A 24569-nucleotide genomic window follows, 5' to 3' on the forward strand; every position below is an offset into this window, starting at 1 on the left:
AAGCAGATGTACCATGAATACATTTGAATATATCAAATATAGATTTAAGTGGCTAAAGACAAAGGCTATGTAATTAGCAGGAACTCTAATAACCTGCAGCTGTTTCCTTCGTATAAATTATTAATATTATTAATGGAGAAAGCACTTGTTCTGTACGATAGATACACAAAGCTCACTGTTGAGTCTGTCCACGCTATTTTCATTTCATTTTCAAAGAGAGCTGTCTGCTGTTCAGAAGGGCTAATGAGAAATCAATCTCCATTATATTTCCAAACATTTTGATGGATATTTAGTGGAATACATTTGAATATTTTCTGGGGAGTCAGCTCTGTCACCAGCTGGTGGGTTATGTAATTAGAGATCTTAAGTTGGTTTTGAGAAAATGTTGCTGAACGTCTTGGAGGAGACTACAATTAATGGAGTGTACAATATCACATTATCCTCAGGGCCAGATCATCACTTATTTTCATAGCCTCTTGGCTGTCCATACTAAACATACAACATTGAGCTGCAGTGCACGGCTGTAATTAAAATAATATTTCTTTTTCTCCACTCAGCTCCCCATAAAAAAGCAGGGGGAAAATCATAATCTAGAGGAAATGTACAAAAACAGAAGTTTTCTGCAATATTCCATAACTTAACTGTTTCTAAGTGTAAGTGAATTCCCCCTAAGCTCCCACTTCCTTCCTCTCCCTGACACAATGTTGCTATGGTCTCAGACTGGCTTCCCTGTGGGATGAACATGAGATATGTCGACGAGATACGCTCTTACACTGTGTGTGTGTGTGTGTGTGTGTGTGTGTGTGTGTGTACGTGGCGGGGAGATGGAGGGGGTATGCCTGCACAATATGTCTAAATGTGTTTGTATGCTAATGCCTTGACAGAGTCTAAGTCTCTGTATGTGTGTGAGATGTTGCCAGTGTTCTACATTGGATGTGTTTAAAGCCTTTGCCTATAGGAAATCCCCAGAGGTGACAGCCTAACCCAAACACTCAGCTGTCAATCACGATAAGCCACCAACCACGGTCGTGACCCGGGAACAGGAAGAGGCCTTGTTGTCCCTGAGCGGATCTTACTGTGCTACTCTGGAGGGAGCCATGTCTGTAGAGGTGTATCTGTGTGTTTAACTTACTATTCTGTATAGTGTATGTTTGTGTGTAGTAGGAGTTCAACATAAGTGGGCTTTTGCAAATTGACTTCTATGACAGTCTTCAATCAACATAAGCACATTATCTTGACATGACAGAGCAGCTGTTAAACGTGACATAACAGACTCTCTGTAGAATATGCATGAAAGTCTCCCACTTTACACTTCATTATTGGAGGAATATTACACTTATTGAAACAGTGTCTGACTCAGCCATGCAAAACCTGGAGCTGATTACAGAGCAGTTAATATTCCTGGTATTCTTCGGGATGCATCCCATGTATCGGATTGGCTGTGTGTTTTTTTTTTTTTTTTTAATAAGCTGCAGATCTCCTACGATGTATTCTAGTGCAAGTCTGATTCAAGGCACTTGTATATTTCTATTTCCAGTTTATACAACTCTATACTTTTACTCCACCACATCTCAGAGGGAAATATTGTGCATTTTATTCTGCTACATTTGTCAGACAGCTTAAAATGCAACATACGTGTGAATCCAGGAACAACATTAATCCAAAAACATCAGATATAACTGTAAAACACTGACAGGGACCGTTTTTTCTGCAATGAGCACTTTTACTCTTGGTATTTACAGACATTTTGCTGAGGATACTTACATACTTTTACTTAAGGTTTTGAATACAGGGCTTTTGCTCGTAGTTGAGTATTTTTACAGTGTGGTATTAGTAGTTGCTGAGAAACAAAGGTAACCGGTCCTTAAATAAATACTGAGAGTTAGACTTGGGTGGAGGAACTTTGCGGCTGTTGGCTCGTGGTTTTACCGTCACTAATGGTTTCTTGTGATCGTCATTCCCCCACAGATATTTCCCGAGAGCGGTCGGGTGCTTCAACTGGATGTGTCGTTTCAAAATCGGGCCAACGTGGCTGACGTTTGGACTTGTTTTTTCACACCCAGTGTTCACATTTTTCTTTTGAGTCTGCACTGATTATTTCATAAAGTCCTCCAAGGAGAGCTCACAACGCTCGCATTCACCTTCATTAGTTGCATAATTAGTTGATACGTTCAGCTCACCGTTCACCAAAAACAGGAGTATGTTCATTCACAATGCAGTGGCTCGGCATTAGCTCTGATATGGACCATGTTAAGCGGATCAGGTATCGTCCATGACATAAGTGACTTGCATGACATTCGGTCATTATAAAATTGTCGGTTCAGTGGTTTCCAACATCAGTTCCACTCAGTCATTCAGGGTGTCAACTCAGTTTTTTTTAGTGCTACTAATGTTACATAGAAAAAGGATTTCCATGATTTCCACAGTGAAAGATTTTAAATTTGGGAAACACAGAGCACTGGTATGGAGTTTAAAAACTGGACTGTTTCCTATGTACAGTACTGTTAAATCCCCCCTGCACATTAAACACCAGCCTTCGGTTATATAGCATTCTGGCCTAGTTAGACAATGTTATCTATGTATAAGCAAATCAGTTTACACAAGCTCATCTTGATGAATATGACAAAACAGATTCAGATATGGTTTTCAAAAGATAAGCTGCATTTGTCAGGCGTCCTTTACTTCATATTGTTTTGTTCTCATTTCTTCCCTGCATTCATAAAGCTTAAAGCGATGATCTAACTTATGAGAGAAGCAAGGTCCACTAAAACAAGGAGGACAAAACTAGCTGTTATAAGCACAGGGTGGCTTTAGTATGCATGTAAAGTGATTGATACTGGCTGATGTTGCTATCAAAACTTAATAAATACAATTGTTTCTCTCTCTTCCTCTTCACCTTACTGGCATACCTGGCAACTGGAAACTGGAAACTGACACTAATCTCTTTTTCCTCTTCCTGTTGCAGTCTCACTTTCTCTCTGGACTTATCTATTATTTAGTACTCTTTTCCTTTCCTGTGTCTGTGCTCACTGCACGTAAAAGGGTACAAGGTTAATCAAAATATAATTTCCTATATTCTGTGTATGAGAGTGTGGAGGATGGCTGCTGAACACCTGGCACCTATGAAAATATTTACCCAGGCAGGAATCACTGCTCTTTTTCTCTTGACATTACCCCATCCTCTGGTTCCCTTTCCCTGCTTTTCCACTCCACATCCAAGACTTAATACTGATTAAAACAAACACACAGTCTTAAGGCATTACCCACTTTGTGGAGATAAGTGGCAAAGCTGCTGGAGACTGGGAATTACAAGTGACGTAGTAGTAGTTTTAAAAAAGGTTAGCAAAGAGTTGGGAAATAAAGAAAGGCGAAAACACACACGTGTACTGATCCTTTAAAGGAAAGGAGCTGCATCTTACCAGAAGGAAATTTGACTAAATGCTAGATATGAATCAGAGGCTTGCTCATTCACTTCTATTTATCTTTCCCCTCACTGGGGAGGCCTTCATAAGCTCTGTTGCTGAGGTGTAATGCAAAAAGCCAAATCATCTTTCCACCTGTATTGTTATAATGTATGTTTATGTGCTTGGAGAGCTTATGCTGTAGCATATGCAGATGTTACGGTTTTCATATATTTTATCAGCTTTGCTCGGTTAAGAGATTTTATTTCATTACACAGTCTCATACTTTCCCTGCAAAGGCTAATGCAATCAGTAATGCAGACAAATTTTCTTCTCTCTGCCATTATTTGTGTGTCAGTGGCTCGAAATGAGTGTCGGCTTATGTGAGCGTCCTGGTGTGTGATGAAGTATGTGAAAGGTTGACGGAGAGAGTGTGAGAAAAGGAACAGACAGAGAGACAAAAACACATGTACTGTGTGTGTTTGTCTCTGAGCCAGTGAATGAAATATACAGCCTGAAGAGTGTGAGTGTGTGTGCGTATGTATGTGTGTGTGTGTGTGTGTGTGTGTGTGTGTGTGTGTGTGTGTGTCCTGGCACGTGTGAGGTGGTGTGTGGGCGTCGAGAGGGAAAGCTCATAAAACCCATGATCACACTGATGAGGTCACGGGGAGTGAAACCAGAGAAAGCCTTTCATTTCCTGTCTCATTCCATCCCTCTCTCTCCTACCTCCATTCATCTCTCTCCTCTCTTTACTCCTGATTTTCACCAGTGACGCCAAAAGTCAAAGTCTTTCTCACCCTCTGCCTATCTGGAATTTTTCGGTACGTGTCACCTGACACTGTAAGAATATGGGTTTTGTTTTTGTGACTGATGTTTGCGTTCAGTGGAAACAAATTCTTGGTTCTCACAACTCACACATGTAGCGTTAGTGTATGATTATAATCTGTAGGAATTTCTGACATGTTATACTTTTGTGTGGTCTTCTTTTAAATACAGAAGCAAGTAAACAAACTAACAATAATTTTCATTATCAATTAATCTCATAATTAATTTCTTTCTTAATCTATCATAATAGATTGGGGAAACATAAGGTGACATTCAAATGTCCTGTTTCGTTTGGCCAATACCTGACAATATTCAGCTTATAATTATATAAAACAGAGAATTACTTAAAAAGCAGAATGACTTTAATGTTTAATCAAATTTCCTGTTGATTGACCAACAGCTGCAGCTCTAAAACAAACCTATTTCTCTATTTTTGCTTCCTCCAAAGGTTATTTTTAGTCAAAGTAACCACCCCACACACATACACACATATTCATGGAGAGAGCAGAACTGAAACAGATGCTTGAAAAACAAACTCCATGTTTAATAAATTGGATTTAAAAATTGTCAGATTTCTGTAGCAAGGCAGCTGTGTGCAAATCTTAACATGGGATTAAAACGATTAAAGACGAAACTATTCAGAAATATAAATCTATTTTCAGGGTGCTCCCCTGTGCCAAACATTGCATATGAGTTAGATGTCCTCATATGACGTTTTTGACACAGTTAATATCAATAGTTACTGGCCACACCTCATGAAAGCTACAGGGAGGAGAGGATGCTAAACAGTGGTTTCAGTAAAGTGAAATGCCAGTTTGAGTCTGTCACCAGATGTTGCGAGTCAACATGAGAGTACAATCTCTGGTAATGCTGTCGGTATAAATGCGTGTAGACCACAGAGAATAGTTTTTCTCACAAAACTTACATCTGTAGCCAGAGGGAGCCCGTATTGATGTCAGTGGTCACACCGCTAACCTGGAGTTATTTTCTGTTGGAAAGAGAAACCAGCACTAACCATTGCAATCACACTGTGGCAATCATAGCCATGGAACAACAAAGAGGAAAGAAGACGAGAATGTGCTCACAGCACAGGCGGCTGAGCAGTGGAGACTGTGACAAGAGGTGTAATACTCCCCTCACTTTACTTTAGATGGCAGGTACTCTAACTTTAGCAAGCTAATTTACCGTATTGCTTACTGCCAGTGCAGCTGTAGAGCTGTAAAAACACAATGTGTGTGTATTCAATGCTCGCGGGACGTTAGACCAATACACAGTATAGACACACACTTTAGATGCAACATTCAAAGTCAGATTCATACTGCTGTGTCTCATGAGTGTCCATCGTAAATGCCCAAACACTTTGAATGCACAGCCTAAAGAAAACATTTTTAAATACTGTAGTACACTAAGCAAATACATCTTTTTAATTTTACTGCACCCATAGCTTTTCTTTCTACACAAGTGTCAGGAAAAACTTTTATATCAGATAGCAAAATAGTTGTGGCTGTGGCTCAGGAGGTAGAGTGCGTCGTCTACTTATCACAGGGTTGGTCTGCAGGGTACATAAACCGGTCCAAAACCCAGATAGATGGGGAGGGTTGTGTCAGGAAAAGTATACTGCATCAAAAAAAATGTTCATCATAAAATCAGATTTCCATACCATACTGGTCGAGGCCTGGTTTACCAACGAGGTGGAAACAGATGGTCCCCTGTGGCGACCCCTAACAGGGAGCAGTCGAAATACGTAGACAAACCATCAGTCCGGTGTTTGTCTGTCCAGCACATGCTTGTATTGTTGGTTGTAATAAGATCTGCAGCCTTTAGGGGTCGTTGGCAGTGCTTCAGACTTCCACTCATTGTTTTTGTTTTTTTTCTGACAGGTGGTCTGAGAAATCAGAGTTCAACAGAGAAAGCTATTCTCTACCCGATGCTGGCTTAGCAGGATGCATTTGCTAGCTGTGAGAACCATTCTCTCTGCTACTGTGTGGAAAAAGTTAGGTTTGATTTTGTATCCACCTGTGTCTCCATGGCTGGATCTTGAACAAAAGATGATGAAAGAGAGCTCTGCAGCCCTCCACTTGGGATTTTTTTCTTTGTTAACTTAACTTTTAATAGCTTATGAAACACCAGATAGCCAAGATGAGCGAGAGTGTGAAATTCATTTAATTACTTGCTTACCATCAATTTTCTTCACATTTCACCAAAACTGCCAGGCACACCTGAGCTCACTCCATAACACAACAGCTGTGATCCAGTGCAGCAGAGGATAACAGAGAACTACACAACTACTCCCGCAGTCGCTCTTCTTCTTATCACGGGCTCATTACTGGTCAGTGTTTGGTTTGACAAAAACTCCGAGGGGCAGCGGTAGCTGGCTGCCAGATTGCCTGTCCCGTGTGTGTGCTCACGTTTAGTAGAGGGAGGAAAATTAAAGGCGGGAAAAGCAGGAATGATGCTGAGGGACGCTGTGTCTACTCGTACATGTGATCCCCAAGACAAAAGCACTGGAAACGTTAAAACAAGAGACCGTGCCAAGCTATGGTATATGAGGTCAAAACAAACAAAAGACAGCACAATGGCAAAGGGAGTTATTGTCAAATAAAATAACGCACCTTGATTGGAAAATGGAATCCTATTCAGCAAAAAAAAAAAAGACAATGAAATACAGTATGTGAAGTGAATCAACTCTGTCTGTGGATGCAGTTTTCTCAGATCATCACTAAGCAAACTGCCACTTCTGATTAATCCTGATCGAACATCTCTTTGTGTTTGTGTGTCTAGAATATATTCTATTTGTGCCCCCAAGGGGAGATAGAGAAGCTGCAGCACTAACCGTGATTAGGTATTCTGCATTCCGTATAAGGTTTAACACAGGGGACCTCAGGCTTTCTCAGAACCATATTTTATGTATTTTTTTTTATTTATTCCAGTTTCATAAAAACAAACAAATTAGATAATGTGGATGGGGAGTCTGGGATTAATTTTGAAGCAGCTGATTAGTGTGTGTTTGTGTGTGTGTGTCCTGGGATAATTGTGTCTGGGACCATGCCTAAAAAGCCTTCAGGCTTTACTGCAGTCTGGGAGATAGAAACCCACCCTCCCTCCTCTTATCCCCATCTCCGCCCATCTCCGCCCTGCCCTCCCCCCCAGCCCACTCAGTCTTTACACATTTTCCTGTTGTCTGGAAGAAAAACTTGTTCTTTGCATGGTGTCTTCTTTCCTCTTTCCATCACTTAACACACCCGCTCTATTTCTCCAACCTTCTTGTTCACCCAGCTTCATGCCATCCCCCATCTTTTCCATAGTCATGCATGCCCCTCCTCTCCAACTGCTGAGTCTGAATTTTGAGAAAATGTACATCAAGAGCGCAGGGTAGACAGGAAATATTTTTAATGTCAAAACTTAAGTATATGACGCCACTCTTTTAACAATTTCAAAAGTGTATAAGATAACAATTTAGTCCTTCAGTGTTCATAAACACACGAAACAAAGTCTGCTTTAAAATAACTAAGATACAAAGATGGGTCTTGACAAACTGCAGAGAAGTGCAAAACTTACTTGAAGAGTTGAATGTGCATTAGTATGTGAATTATATTTAAATATTCATTCATTTATAGAAAGTAAAGAATAGCCACTCAATTATGAGGCTACAGTATCTGCAATGCTGCTAAAGTGCAAATAATTATGGGTTCCATCTCTATAAGCTGTCCCATCAGAGTCTCCTCTAATGGTCAGTAAACAGCAGTGTGTGCAGATAGCTAGTCAGGAAGTTGGCAAACAAAAAGTGATATTTTCACCTTGAGTTAGGCCATCAAGTTTAGTGTTCAGTCCAACCGTACCACTCCGGATGATACACAGGGTACATGCACAAGCTAAGAGTGAGTGCTGCCTGACAAAATGAGGAGGAGGAACTTTGGTTTGCTTTAATTTCACTGGACTTCTAACAGCTGTTCTTATTTGGACCAATTAACCATTTTTGCAGAACAAATGCAGAACCTGCATTTGAAAGATAGAAAACCTGAACAAAATAATGCCTAGTGAGTGACTCTACTGCAGGACCCTGATCAGATCCAGGCCGATTCGTCCCCTCTGAGAGTCCAAATTCAGGACACGGACCTCCACCCGTTCCCCAGGTCCCAGAGCCAGGCTGCGCCGGCGCTGGCTGACAGGCAGTTTGTCCAGAGTGATATTGCTCTTGTGGATGAGGCCCGAGCGGCCAACACCGATATCTACAAAAGCCCCGAACAGAGTTGTGTTGTCCACTCGGCCCGTCAGCACCGCACCCACCCGCAGATCACTCATCGACACAATGCCCCGCTTAAAGTCCGCCTGCCCAAAATCTGGGGATGGCAAAAAGGGAGAGAATATCAAAAAGGTGAGGTGACTAGCTTGAAGTTAGGGAGATAGATCATTGACAAAATTGGGTACAGATGGCAGCAAGCACAAACGTTTGGGACGACAGACGGGAAGGTGGATGCAGGAAAGCAAGGGGCGGGACAGAAATGATAAACACGTATTACATTTCGAGCAGCAACCCAATACTTATGTCTGCATACTTCCACATTTCTCAGCATTCTATTTTATCCCACTTTCCACTTGGCCTGTGCATGAGAGTTCTTTTTCCTTTCTGTAGCATTAACACAAACAAGGAAGGCTCATGCCCCAGGAAATAGTCCGGTCCAATTATCCTCCCCAAAGCACTGATTTCATGCGGTAGCCTCGGCCCATCTGTTTACTCAGCTGAGCACTGGCTCAGAGGCCAAGCATAGTGTGCTGCAACCGAATAGGGCCAACCTGAGAATGAACCTTGAAGCTGCGTTCCTTAATTTTGAGAACAGTTACCAGCAGCACTGACTGGGTATCCAGGCATCACTTTTTTATCTCCAATCATAAAACTGCACCTGGTAATAAGGCAAGTGAAATTATTTTATATTTAACTGACCAGTCTGGAAATCTGCTTTGTAAAAATACTTCATATATAAACCAAATTTCATCAATTTACTAACAAGGTTTTTATGCACTTTCATACTTTTTTACGTTTTATATGAGAGCAACAGGCCAGTCTTTTTCTACTTTTCTTTAAATTTTAAAGGCTTAACTCATATATTTATGAGAAATTATCATTCTTAAAATTATGTTTCCAGAGTCTGCTTTATACACGCACAAGTACAAACACACCTTTGTTCAATAATGTTTTTCACTTTTGTTTCCTTTTAAATATTTTTCTATTGAAAATACCAGCTCTCAGTAACTTAAAGAACAGTCCATAAAAAATAATGACTGTTGCATTACACATAGCAGTATTATAGTATAGTATAGTATAGTATAGTATTGTATAGTAGTATTAATATTATAATATTAAAGGTGGATTGAATCATTCTGGAGAGAGATTGTTAATATTGCCATCTCTTCTTCTTCACAATGCGATTACACCTTAGCGTGCAAGGTTTACTGTCCCTCTCGCTCCACCCGTCTCCCCTCACCTTCCCCTTATCCTGTGCACAAGCACCTGTTGCTGATCGGCTGGTAAATCGTTGTGTGTGTCGATAGGAGCCGCTTTGTTTGTCTGCCATTTGCAGAGCCAGGGCTGTGTACAGTAAAACAGATTTTTTTTTGGCACACACAGAATGGACAGCTAGTGGACTTGAGGAGATATTTGCTGCATTTCAAACTCAGCATTTATCAACTGAGATCTTTCTCCAGAATGACTCCCACCGACCTTTAATCAGATTTTTAAGCAAAGAGACTTTTGCACTGACTAAGCTTTTTAAATCAAACATATATCACATCTCTTTGCAATACAGGACATTGAGCCGACTGCTCTTGTATTTCATACACCACATTTTTTCAAAATATGGACGGGAAAAATCAAAGAAATGTGGCATAAACTCTTCTTGAGAAAGCAAATTTGAGCAAAACTGCGGAAAATCTGATGTTTGTGACTGTGTATAATATGGTTGGTGTGTTTATGTGTGACTGAACTCTTCTGAGATTGAGATTGAGGAGAAAAACAGAGGTCTTTGTGTGTTTGTGTGTGTGTGTGTGTGTGTGTAAAGATATTCTATCCAACAACACAGTCTGCTGGAGCCATCACACTCTGTCAGAAACACAGTGCTTGTGTTGTTGGGCTACAGGGAGGAAGCCACAGCACTGTCAGATCCTATCAAATTACACTGCCAAGACATGCCTATTATAATAAAGGCACGAGAAAAGTCAGTGTGTGTTTTTAACTAGCAAACCAGTCAAAGAACTGGACAAATACAAGTTCGACTTTCTATCAGTGAGTAGGGACCTATAAATGACATTATGAAGGAAAGATGAGAGACGAACAGAAGTTACTGCGACTGCTAGGTTGCAGAGATGTGCAGTCTATGAAATTTTATATGATTCAAGACAGTGATTGTATTGTGGTCAGTGGCAACAGCTTTGCACAAATATATATATATATATGTGTGTGTGTGTGTGTGTGTGTGAGATCGTGCTCAATGTGAATTCATAATAATTGATTGAAAAAGGTGTGACAAGTTAACAGAAATGCATGTAAACATTTCATAATCAAACCGTTTAAAAAAAATGGTGTAAATGTTGAGTTTATATGGATGAAGTCTTGGAATTTTTTTTAACCTATACACTTTGTATGCTTCTCACTCACGATTGCAAGAACAATCTCTTGCTTTATACTATTTGTTTACACTGCGTAAAAAAAAACTTGATGAAAATTGATCTCAATATTTCAGTGTGACTGTGAGCGGCAGGAGTCTTACTTTGTCGCATGTCAAACCCAGGAGGCTGTGTGAGGCCATCTATGATGAGTTTGAGGGTCTCGGGTGTGGTGTCCACTGTCCTGGCCAGTTCCTCTACAGTGCTGCTCCGAACCTTGCTCTCCACGCACTGTCGCAGGTCTGCACTCCCGATCTGGTCTGCACTCCCACCCACAATGGACAGAAATCTGGACAGGAGTGAAAAAAATATGGAAAATATAGTAAGAAGTGTGAAAATGACATTATTAAAACTATAAAAACTATAAAAACAGTGATAGCAAATAGACATATTAAACCATTTTCTTTGTATGTTCAAGAATGTACACACAGGCTTATGCAGTGGCTAGCAAGGGACAACATGTTCATTTATGAGTTTAAATAGCAAGTGGTCCTGATTTGGCCTCAACATAACATCCCTCACTGAGTGAAGGACAGGCCTGAGGCTACAAGGGATGGAGTAGGACAGAAGGAGAGAGGAAAGGATGAAAGGAGAGGGAAAAGTGCAGACAGACTGGAAGGAATGATGAGGAAAAAGAGAAAATAAGCAAAAAAAAGCACAGAAGTAGGAATGGGGGAGGCTAAGCTAATGCAGGTGAAGTGAGAGGGAACTAGGGGGATAAAAAGGGAGGGCAGGAGAGGTGTGGGAGTAATTACACAGAAAGTCACAAGCTGCCGAGGTGGGGCTTTCTGTGCTAAAAGCACACACATGCACAAATACACACATTTATTTTACCCCCTATTAAATCAGGTAAATCCACAGTGGGCAGTAAACACCCTGACACCTTGTCTCATGAAACTGCCTCCACGTTGCTAAGGTTGGACTGTTTGTCCATCCGTCAACCCCCTGGAAAAACCTTCTTCTATCGCTTTGTTCTAGCAGGATGTCCCACCTCCAAAATGTCTAGACAGTCAATCAGGTCTCACCATTTAAATTTCAATGGGCCTGAGATTTAAATCCAAACTAATTAGCCAGTCTACATTCTAAACAGACTTAGTAACAGACTGGCATGAGAGCCAGAGTAGCATATAGGGTTTATGGAAAAATGTGCCGTGTGTGAGTATTGTGCTTACTGTATATATTATTTACAGTAGGCACTTTCCACGGCTGGTGATAGATGTGAATGTATTCGCCTCTATGCATGTGTTCATGTGCGGACCAGCTGGGTAGCGTCCGTGATGGATGTCGCTCACTGGCAGCCTGACGCCAAACAGACTCCGCAGCTGTCCCCGCCCCATGATGGACAGAACAGGTGGACACACACATTCAAGACACACACACACACATGCACACAGGCACACACAAACACACACACACAAGGTTGATTCATACACAATGTTGTTCAGAAATGCTCGTTTGGCAGTAGCAGGGACAGTGCGGATGTAACGGGACACGGCTTGTGTACAAACTATGTATGAGACAGCTGTGAGCGGAGGGGCCCCTGCCAGAAAAGTCATCGTCTACTGTCCAAAAGAGGGAGACAAGTGGAATCAGTCCCTCAACACCAGCAAGCCAGTCTGCTACAAAATAGAAGCCGAGTATGTGCCAGAAATGGCTTAGCGGTGAGGAAACAGCACCTTTGGACCAAAATGGATGCCTGTCTAACACTAGGATCTTCTCTCCTGTGTCTCCCTGGGCTTCTTAACTTTCCAACCATATATCTTGTTACAGGAGAAGAAATACTTGACTCTTGGTGGCCTACTGGTCTAAGACATACTCCACATAGTCGCAATGGTTTGAATCCCGCCTGGGACCTTTGCTGCAGGTCATCTCTCTTCCACTCTCTTACACACATATTTCCTTTCTTGCTCTACTGTGTCACAAATTGTAAAAATGGCAAAAAAACAACCTGAAAAAAAAAAAAAAAAACTATTTAACGGACAGGAGGTTGACCACTTTTTTAACAAACATGTTGGGTGTTCATCATCTTACTTGAAATTCAGATAAAGCTGCTTACACCACACCAACCTAAAATAATGTACTTTTTATAGTCATACACTCTGAGGCAAAACTGCAGGCCTTTCTCAGAGGATATTCACTGTTAGTTAGAATCAGGCTCAATTTAGGACCATCCCTTTAACATATAAGCGAAATAAAACTATTCAAGATAGAACCATACAGGTAGAGGAGAGGGTTGAGAGAGTGAAAGCAGTGTCGAATGAAGTGTGGGCTGTGGATCTGTATCTTATAGTGGTTTTCATGGGTGGTTGGTACTACTTTCAGGTGTGTGTGCGTTGCCAGTCTAATTTTTCCAGGGATGTATGCTAGTATTTAAGGGGTACCAGGAGTCCAGAGGCCTCCACCGCTGTTGGGTTCATACTCATAATTACAACCAACACTGAATGTGTGTGTGCGAGTGTGTGCGTGTGTACACATATGACTGTGGGATTGGGTCGGCTAGGATATAGATTTTATCCAGGCTCACAGCAAGAACCCACTCTGTCTTGCATTATAGAAATATTGGGCCCCGACTGTTACATATCAGAAAAATATTCGTCACAGAGTGGACCCCTCTGTCTCACTTCTGAGAAAAGCTATACATTTCATGCAATGAACCCAACTGTGTAACAACAATAAACTTTTAATGTGAAATATTTCAAGTAGATCCTCTACAGCTGAATATTAAAATTTCAGAGATATATGTGCTTTTAAGCAAACACATCCCACTATTTCTGAAACAAAGGTGCAAAAATTGTGTGTCTCTGCATGTGTGTTCTTGCGTGTGTGTGCGTATATGGTTACAAAAAGGGGGTGATGTGTGGGCTGTGAGCAATAATGGAGGATCCAGTTTCACTAATGTGATGAATATGATATTCCTCATACACCATAAAGACACACACAAACAGCATTCCTCCACAACCCTCCCTCCATATCTCCTGTTTTCATCGGTTGTAGGTGAGGATGTGATAAGAGCAGTGAGGCATCTCAGTGATGCCCTAACATCTACTACTCTGCACAGTTTGAGACTTTTCATTTAGAGAGGGGTTAAATGTTTACCATTATACTAATTAGTGACTTTAAAGGAAAGCATTTTGCAGAGAATTTCAAAATAAGATTCACTTTCAAAATGTCAAGCTAGAAGAAACTCTCTGCGGGCATGAAGTCTAAGATTACAGCTGTAACGTTAAGGGCTTATGTGAGGAGACAGCCAAATCAGACTGAAATACACACTCACCGTGTAAAATGGTATATTTTTAAGAGACATGATGTATCCTCTGATTTAAAGTGCAGTGGACGATTATTTCCCACTGCATCAAAAGTACACCAGGCTGTCAACATTCCAAGGAAGACAAACTGCTGACATGCGAGGCTTTTCCTGCACCGCCATCCGATCTCAACCCAGCTGACCATCATCCTTAGCATTCAGAGAGGGATGTGACACACTGTAAAACCACAGGGCATGTTTCGGGATGCTCTAACAAACGTGGTTAAATTGAGGCCATTACAAAATATATGCGCAAGCGAGTGAGAAATGAATTCGCATTGAATTGAGAAAACTGCCAGACATGGATTATAACATAGTCATAACAAAGGATGTAACATTTGCCAACACAGGGTTAAGAATTCTGAACAGCAGGAAGGACAGAAAAGCAGAGAATGATGGGCAGACTGGTGCAACAGGAGAAAAATTCAATGATGCAAGAAAGCAACACATTAAGACTTGATAATAATAATAATACTTAATTAAAATTAGATGGTCATTTTCTCTGCCCCAGATTAAATGGTCTCCCTCCGTGTCTACAATTCTCGACATTTCTTGACACTGAATGTGAGATGTGACATTAAAGCTTCAAGTTTAAAAATCTGCAGAAGCAACGTAAAATCTGTTCAAACTGTTAAATTTTATAGCTAAAATTATTTTTCATTCAGGTTCATCAGCAAATAAATCAATCATCTCAACTACACCCCCAACCAATAGAACAAGACAATTAAAACTGGAAAACATATACACACATGTGAAACACACACAAACCAGGTGTGAGTAATGATGACTGACATTTAAGAGGACTCCATGACAACAGGAGCATTTGGGCACCTCGGAGTTGTGATAACAAACACCAGTGAGAGAGAAAGACAGTGACGGAGAGAGAGCTGGCTGGATGAGAGCAAGGTGTCCTCCCAGAAAAACAAAAATGGGACAGAAAATGAAAAAGAAATTTTATTAACCACACTGTAACCTGTGTGGATTTGGGGAAAAAAAGAAACTGAAATGAGATTAGATCAATAAAAGGAGTGAAAGGGAAAGAAATATAGCCTGTATTAAAACAGAAGGGGGGAGCTTTCATTTGTCTTTTTAGATCTCTGACCCTCAACAGCTCTTTGATGAACAACTGTACGATGCAGTCTATGCTGAAAACACACACTTACGCACGCATGCACACACACTAAGCTGAAGGAGGGAAGATAAACAATAACACCGTTTCACACAAACTGCATCAATCTATCTTCACACATGTGTGCATAGAGACGCACACATGCACTGAGGCCATTAAAGGCGCATTGACATGAGGGGAGCGATGCTTAGAGCCACTAGTGTCAGAACTTATGTAGACTAAACACAGTTGAGTGACTACAGCTGCAGGACAGAGAGCCCTCCCTCTGTCTCTGTCCGTTTGCTTCACACACACGCACGCACACACACACAATACAAGTCTTGGGCAGATGTTCAACGGGCTTTTGATATCAGCATCAGCAGCGCTAACAATCATTTCTCACACAAGGAAGGCAGGAAGGATGGACACACACACACAACACACACAACACGCGCACACACGCACAAACACACACACACACACACACACTCACACTCACACACACACACACACACACACAGAGAGAGAGAGAGAGACAACAAAGCCAGCACCTCCTCTCTTGTATCCCATGTCTGTGTAAATCAAATCAGAGTCCTCCACCACTATAACCAGCCCCATATGAGACGGTGTCAAAATCAACTCCATCTTAGCCTGAACATGCTTTGGCCAGTGGGTAGGCTGCTGTAGAAAGTCTGTGTGTGTGTGCGTGTGTGTGTCTGTGTGTGTGCGTGTGTGTGTCTGTGTGTGTGTGTGTGTGTACTGTACCTCTGTGCCACATTGTAGGACTCTGGGTGTATGCAGGTCTGGTCCAGGGGGTTAAATGAGGTTGGTACGTTGACACAGGTCTTTCCTTTGCCTTTCTTTGCTGCTGGTTTCTCTGGCACTGCTGGTGCAGGGTGACTTGAGGATTTGGCACTGATTTGACAAGAAAGAAAGAAAGCTATTTTAAATGCATGAAGGATGTCCAAATCTTCAGAAAGCTTTCATATCAAAACACAAGTTTTCATCAAAGGGTCAATTCACCAAATTAACAAAAAAAAATGTCAGTTTCCTCCTCCCACCCAATCAATCCCCCACAATCGCATTTTGCTTGCATCAATCACAGCGTTGAAAATTTGTATTGAAGTGTTTTTGCTACTGTTGATAATCCACATACACTGTTAACATTATTCAGTATTATCTCAGTAAAACACTTTCACTGAAACAGAGCCTTGAAAGCTGTTCGCAGGGAAATCTTTCGATTACTGTGAGTAACTGGAGCACTGTTTCCACAGAGACTCCTATACTCTACATCTACTTCCTCACACCACCATACTGGAACAACTCCTCTCACGAATCTCTGCTCTACATGTTATATGCATTGCATTATAAATACTTTCATTGCATCTGTGAAATCTGCACTGTGCTGTGCTGTCATGTTTTTTTTCTTCTTTTGCACATCACCATATCACTCCCAGTAATTAGGGACACGGGGCAACGTCCCGAGTCACTTATTACTATCCCGCGCGTTTCTTCTTATTAGGGACACGGGGCAACGTCCCGAGTCACTGGCTCCTACAGCTATTTCATAGCTGCAGGAGCCAGTGACTCGGGGCATAGCCCCTTAACTCGCCCCGCAGCTTTGAGAAAACCCTCGCAAATTATATATCAAAACGTGCGGTTTGATCGGGATCGGTGTGCTATTACTTTTCTCAAATTTATCGCAGTTTTTCGGACGGGCGAAAAAAAAAAGATGGAAATTGGAGTTTTTCAAACGTCTGTAGCTCAGGCATACATTCACCGAGAGACTTCATTTAAACTTTAAAACGTAGATAATTTTGTCGGCTCCAAATGACCCTCGGCACATTTTGATATCTCTTACGGTTTTCGAACTATGACCATCGAAGGCCGACGTAAGACGCGAACAACTGCGAAGACTTTCCCATAACAAATGAATGGGGAAATTTACTCAAATTTCAGCCTTTTTCAATTGTCCGCAGCTCGGCCATACTTTCTCCTAGAGACTTCATTCAAAGTTTAAAACGTAGATAAATTTGTCAGCTCAAAATTAATACCGGCACATTTTTTGATATCTCTTACGGTTTTCGAGCTATGACCATCTGAAGACCATCAAGTTTCTCACAAAAATGCTCAGAATTTCTTCCTCTACAGTGGGTGATGTCATAAGTTAGAGTGAGACAGCCGGTGAGAAATAGCCTGAAATGTGTTTCTAAAATTGCTGTAAAATCCAAACGGTGAATAGGAGACACATAATTTTGGGATCTTTTGTAGACAAACTTGTCCTCTTTCATTTGATGTCCTCGAAAAAGCCGAGAGACGTACTGAATTTAAATAGTGAGACTTTGTGTGCAGCCAACTCCCTCCTGCTCTCCCATTGACTCCAATGTAAAAATTCAGAGCTGTTTTGTGAGTAAAGCAGAAATGCCTCCTGTCTTTACATCGCCATAAAAAGAAAAGTTGTTGTCTCAGGAATAAAACAAGATGATATTCGGACTCAGGAAGGTCTCGGGAGTCCGATGATCTATAGTACACTCTGATAGGAGGTACGGTTCTCTCTCGAGGGGGGGTTGTTTAGGAGGTGCGCAGAACCCAAATCTCACTGCATACAATACAAACTCCTGTTCTCTGAGTCGCATTCATTTTTCATTTTTCTAAAGAATATCTGGACATAAAACACACGTACATCTGGCCCAGACTTGTCCGCATCTCACAGTGTAATCGGTTTTTTGATAGCAGCTACGGTTTTGACACAATCGCAAGTTGTTCGGAAGAAACCGACAGCGAAAAAGCCGCTTTTCAGTTAACAGGTGTAACTGTCATTAACTGTCATTTACACACACACCGGTCAATAACCCACGCACACACATCTGCAGGACAACAAGCCTGAGAATGATTATCTTAACGAGCTCAGTCAAAACAAGGGCATTGTTTGAAAACAATCTCCGTCCAACAAGCAGTTAAACTCAGCTTCAGAAAGCTCTTTGCCAAAGAGGTTGAGACAGTAGTCACACAAATGCAGAAGTTACACAGGCACACACGCACACGCACACACACACACACACACACACACATTCAGACACATATATACTATACACATCTCCATGTTGGAGCTGGTTGGGCTGCTTGTGTAGTTCAAGCAGACACACACACACAAACAGACGAAGACACACACATACGCAGTCACACACAATGACAGATACATAAACACACACACACAGACAAATGCATAATGAAAACCCCATCCCCCCGCCCCCTTGTTAACGCCGTTAGCTCTGTTAGCACAGTTAGCTCTGTTAGCGTTAGCGCCGTTAGCTCTATTCGCACCGTTAGCTGTTCGCTCCGTTAGTGTTAGCTCTGTTAGCTCCGTTAGCATTAGCTCCATTCATGTTTATTGATTCAGTTCATTAATTCATGTTAACAGAGACATGAAGCAGAGGAGAGAAGCAGACACAGACAGCTGAGGTGATCAACAGAGACAGACAAGGAGAAAGCCACAGAAACACAGCTGAGAGCAATTCATTAATCAGGGACTGACTACCTCTGATATCTGCAGTTTTCTCACATTGCAGCCTTTTTCAATTGTCCGCTGCTTCACCATAGTTTCTCCTAGAGACTTCATTCAAACTTTAAAACGTAGATAATTTTGTCGGCTCAAAATGACCCTCGGCACATTTTGATATCTCTTACGGTTTTCGAGCTTTGACCATCGAAGGCCGACGTAAGACGCAAACAACTGCGATAAATTTCCCATAAGAAATGAATGGGGAAATTTCCTCAAATTTCAGCCTTTTTCAATTGTCCGCTGCTCGGCCATACTTTGTCCTAGAGACTTCATTCAAACTTTAAAACGTAGATAATTTTGTCGGCTCCAACACACCCCGTGTCCCTTTCAAAATTTCCCAGGGGGAATTTTCTAGTTTCTTTTACTCCAACATATCATATTGTATGCATGTAAATAATGGTATTTTCATGGTATTACAGAAAAAGGGGGATTCTCCACTCAAAACAAATCAAAATGATTCTACCTCTTTTTACTCAATTATCAATGTAAGGGTGTGTTTATTGGTTTGGGAGGAGTAACCTGCCCTAAAATGTAGGTAATTTGTAAATGTAATGTAATTCATTCTCAGAATTAGACAAGGGGTAGGGTTTGGCATCTCAACAGTATTTATTTGGCAGGAAACCAAAAGTATATTAAATAAGTACCACAGTCAGTGTACCACAGGGCATGTCTATCAAGTAAATTTACATACTGCAGAAAGAGACACGCATACCTACACAGCACGCAGCAGAAGGCGCTTTCATGTAACAACAAAGCCAGCTGAGCTTTTGTTGCAGTATAAAGCGTGGAGATAATGTTAGCTCTGACTATGTGAGACAACACTAAAAGCAATGTGGAAAAACATCCAAGCTACTACTCTGATTATTTAATTGGCCTCAAATGAGGGTCAACTGTCGCACAGTTTCTCTTGTCTGTGCCTCAATAATAAATATACCAACATTGCTCCAGCATATGGGTCTGTAATACATGCTACTAGCCACATTAGCCTTGGAACATGCTAATGCTAAATTCAACATGCTAACCAGAAAAATAAACAGTAAAGCAAGATAAAAATGGCAAAACTTACAGGTTCTAAGTTTAAAGTTGAGCTTCAGTTTTGAAGTGAATCCTGCTTTGTATTGGCCCTTAAAGCAGGTCGATGTGAAATGATAAGCGCGCACATGCAGGCAAGAGTTTTTCCAGTTGTTACTGTTTTGGGGACATTTTTCAAGTTCTACAAGTTCTTCACTTCCTCGGATGGTTGGAGCAGATAAAGAAGTTTGTGTTGGTTCTTGCAGCTAACAACAGAGAAACTGACGTGCGTTGCTCCTAATGTAATGTTACCTTCCACATCTTCTTGTTACAGGAGTTGGCATTACAGCGAGGAAAACAGTTACTGGATGTAACTCCAGTTTTATTGAGTACATGCGTAACACTCTCCCTGCATGTTATCACAGCCACAGTAAAGCTAATTTTTAATATTCTATGACATTTATCACAGTAATGACACTATTACAAAATCCATGTCATGGGAGAATGTATTGCATTGCATTGCATTTATTGCATTGAGCACCACATATGAAATCTCAGAGATACAGTACATACCTCAAAATCTGGGAACAATAAACAAAAACTACCTGCTTGGCTAGATACCACCAAGTGAGAAAACATGTTTTTATGCAATTTGTGTAAACTGACTTAATGAGAATTAAGTAAGAAAACAATGTAAAACAGAATCTTGGTTGTGTGTGTGTCCGTGTGTTTGTGTATCTTTACGTGCAGTTTGCATAGTGTGTACCTGGTCTGTGGGTTGATTCTAATGAAGCCAGCACACTGCTGGTAGGTCTTGGGCCCCATGCCTTTGACCAGTTTGAGTTGCTCCCTGTTGATGAAGGGACCATTCTGCTCTCTCCACTCTGCAATATTCCTCGCCCTGCCCGTATTTAGGCCTGCTACATGCCTAGGAGATGAAACAAAAAATATAAATGTCACACAAGACATCATCTATTTATTAAAATCATTTCAGGAAGTTTGTTGAGGCTTGTGTGTTTATTTCTATAGTCTCTGTTCGACATTGGATGCTGTTGTGACGAACAGTACGGTGAAAAATAAAACCCGGGGGGAAACCACAGTTTAGTTTCAAAATACAATATCTACAGTATAACTATGCACAACTATGTAGCACTTGCTTTACACTGTGCCCACTCGATTTCTATAACATGCAAACAAACAGAGCACATTGTGCAAACTGTGACCTGGCATTAAAACAAACAGGCGCAACAGTCAGAAGAGACACTCATGAGCAATATCTAGTGAGTGTATTTGTCAAGTTTTGGCTGAGCGATGAAAAGAGGTGATTTGAAAGTCAATTAGGTCTGCTCTGTTAATGTCCACGGTGACTCACTCACACTAAAACGCACAGTAATGTCAACACTCAGCATAATACCTCAGTCATCAACACGTCTGTGTGTGTTTAATGTGTGTGTAACACAACTTCGGGCAGGAATGGAAAAAGCTCACTTGCAGAGCAGACAGGTAAACAGATGACCTGATGCCTGCCCTGCAGCTAATGCCAGCTCATTTTATATTATTTCTATCCACTGAAAGGTGTGTGTGTGTGTGCGCGTGCATCAAATCTGTGCACCTCATGTACTTTAGAAACATGTGTATGTATTGTAAATAAGTGCATGTGTGCAAAGTGTTCTACCAAAGATATTTGCAACTTTTGCATACATGTAGATTTCTGTGTATGTGTGACAGAGATGTGTGTGTATGCATGTTTGTGTTAACATTGCCTAATCCCCTCTGTTGACCACAGTCTGCCTAGTAAGTGAGGCCAGGGTTTCAAGCATTAGTGTGTGTTTGTGTGCGTGTGTGCATCAAGCATGCGCCTGTGCAAGAGTGTGAATGAAGCTTTGCCATGCTGTGACTGCTAAGGGAAAGTATGTCAGAGGTCTAAGCCCAACTTCATCTCTGTTTCACAATTTGTATGTGTGTCTGTGTGACGGAGAGAGTCCATGTACACACACATGCACTTGCTTGTGAGCGCACGTACTGTGTGTATGTGTCTTTATGTGATGTCTACCTCATCAGTGTCTCGGAGCAGATGTTGATGTCCACCCCCACAAAGCTCACACATTCCTGCACCACGCCATCCAGTGCTGCCTTCAGAGCTCCGGCTGACACATCATGCTAGAAACACACATTTAGCAAGCACACACACATGCACACACATACAGAAGAAAAACGTCAGGCTGAAAACTGGATTAACAGAGAAAACAACATTAAATTACTTCTGTCGGCAAAAATGTTGCCTCTTGTTCTAAAACATACACAAATATAATGCATATGTGATATCATATTCAGTTTTTGCTGTATACTACGGGGATCATTAAAATTGCACCCTTTAAAGAAATAAACAGCAGCAGAGAGTGTTAGCAATACAATACTGACAAGCTGAGAGAGGTTTGATTGACAAGCAGTACAGCAAGCAAAAGGCAGAGAGAGAAACAGACAGAGAGAGAGAGAGACAGAGAGACAGAGAGAGAGAGCAAGAGACAGAAGGGGAAAGAGAGAGAGAGAGAGAAAATGTTTAGTTTGGCTTGTCAGCGATGCCGTTCTCTCTCTAACACAGTGTTCTCATTAGTGTAGCTCGCTGTCAATAGACAGAAAGATCCTCCAAATGAACTCTTCACACTTCTGAACCACTAGCCAATCAACTGTTAATCAGGACATATTTTCCAAAAGGACTGGAATCTTTTTCCTAATAAGGACCAGGGAGGACAGCCAATGACGCAAAGGAAAGGAAAGGAAAGGAAAGGAAAGGAAAGGAAAGGAAAGGACAGGACACCAAAATATGATTTAAGCTATTATATGAGGACACACCGTTGTCCCCAGATACATAGAAGCCCTGGGCTGTGGGACAGGGCCAAAAACCAAGGAGTTCAGCTGGACTGATGCCTCAGCAACTGCTCGAGGATTAGCTGACAGTCTAAACTAGACTACTGTTGGGAGAGTGTGTGTGTGTGTGTGTGTGTGTGTGTGTGTGCCTGACTGAGACTAGCATGGGTTGTCCGGTAACATGAGCGAGCTCTAAACAAACACTGGCTTGTAAATAGATAACAACATTGCCAGCTAGCAAGCACACCCTTCTATGTCAGCAAAACAGGACAGCAGGACATATGAGGACAGAGGGGGAGACAGAGAGAAGCACGTGGGGCTTAAGGAACACATGGGACTCCTACGTTTCGCTTGGCTATTCATTCAGTAGTTTGAGCCAAGTTTTCTTGTAAGACACTGCACGGGTTCAGCACTATACTGTACTCAATACACAACACAATAATACACATACAAAATCATTCATTGTTTCAACTACTGGTATTTTCTTATTACTACCTTACTCTGTATCTTCCTTAAAAATTAATAACACAACTGAGATGAAAGCACAGCTGAGGAGGAGAAAAAAGTTATTACTTGGGCTGTCAAAAATTTAGCAAAATCTAAAACTATTCAGAGGCTTTTTCAATTTTTTTTTTTTTTTTTTTTTTTAACTTAAGATTGCATAAACAGGGAGAATTATACAAGGCCCAAGTTAGTTATCTCCAAAGGAAGCACCCAGATGGGCTTGTTATCAGCTGGAAACTGTGTGGTGCAAGATTTCACTCAGGTATTCTTGCAAACTGCCAAAGCAAAAAATCTACGCTGCATTTACTGCAACAGCTGTCAACAACGGGCATAATCATGGGATCAGCACACAAGGGTGATTAGCATACTTACATATTTTCTTTGTGTTCATATTACCAAGATGTGATGTCGAGAGGACGGACACTGTGCATTTCATATATCAGAACTGGGCATTTTGTGTAAATTATTGAGCATTCCAAGTTTCTCTTTTCACAATCACTGCACTTTCAATTACAGGGAAAGCACTTGTACTCTAGTGACATAACTGCTGTCAATATTTAGTTAATTACAGCTGCAACTCGAAAAGCATACACAAATGTGCTATCAGATGATAACAGATATCAATATTATGTATAATATATATTTTTTTCTCCATGTCACTTTTCATACTGATACATTTCATTTCATACTGTCACTTTTTACAACAGCTGTGTTGTTGTCTCTGCCCCCTGTCCTTTCAGCCAATCACATAGCATGCTCCAGCTACTAGGCAGGCAACATTTCAGTAGTCAGTTACTGTATTTAATAAATCTTACATGTTGTATATCATATTTGTCCTGTTGGCAAAACTTTCTTTAAAAGCGTTGAATGAAATACTGTAATATTGGCAACAAAACAATAGTTAAAATCTGGCCTAATAGCAGGTAAAGGTAATGGAGAGACAGCACAGCACCCCTGGGGATTCCTCACATGAACTGAGTCTTGGTGTGAACGCTGAGGCACCACAGCCAGAGGCATTCTTGAGACAATAAAAATAACTTTCCAAACAATAAGAATGTGTCATTAAAACAAGACTTAAAGGTTTATGATTTCCGGTGAGTGGTTATAGTAAGAGAGAGACAGAGACAGTCAGGGAGGAGAAAAGGTAATCACCTGTAATGTCACACCAGAGCATGTTTTCACACCATAAAGATGGAGGTGTGTGTGTGAATGTGTGAGTGTCAACCTGCAGTAAAACCACAATGAATGTGCTCTCACATTCTCATTGAAACCTTATAGAGGTGGGAGCAGTGCGAGATGATCTAAGGTATTGTAACACAGAGGTGC

The 24569-nt window shown here is 41.2% G+C and overlaps 1 protein-coding gene across 1 annotated transcript in view; it reads right to left on the reverse strand.

The window, feature by feature from the left end:
• Positions 1-7612: 7612 nt before the first annotated feature.
• Positions 7613-24569, reverse strand: part of srbd1 (S1 RNA binding domain 1) — a 54184-nt gene continuing 37227 nt past the window's right edge. The window contains exons 17-21 of the mRNA XM_041947650.1: positions 21925-22031; positions 20638-20799; positions 16064-16213; positions 10991-11175; positions 7613-8566 (exon numbers count right to left, since the gene is read on the reverse strand). Coding sequence (XP_041803584.1) covers positions 8274-8566; positions 10991-11175; positions 16064-16213; positions 20638-20799; positions 21925-22031 — 897 coding nt within the window. The 3' untranslated portion in view covers positions 7613-8273. The remainder of the gene's footprint in view (positions 8567-10990; positions 11176-16063; positions 16214-20637; positions 20800-21924; positions 22032-24569) is intronic.

This window comes from Chelmon rostratus, chromosome 11 (assembly GCF_017976325.1).
Source record: "Chelmon rostratus isolate fCheRos1 chromosome 11, fCheRos1.pri, whole genome shotgun sequence".
NCBI classification, from domain to species: domain Eukaryota; kingdom Metazoa; phylum Chordata; class Actinopteri; order Chaetodontiformes; family Chaetodontidae; genus Chelmon; species Chelmon rostratus.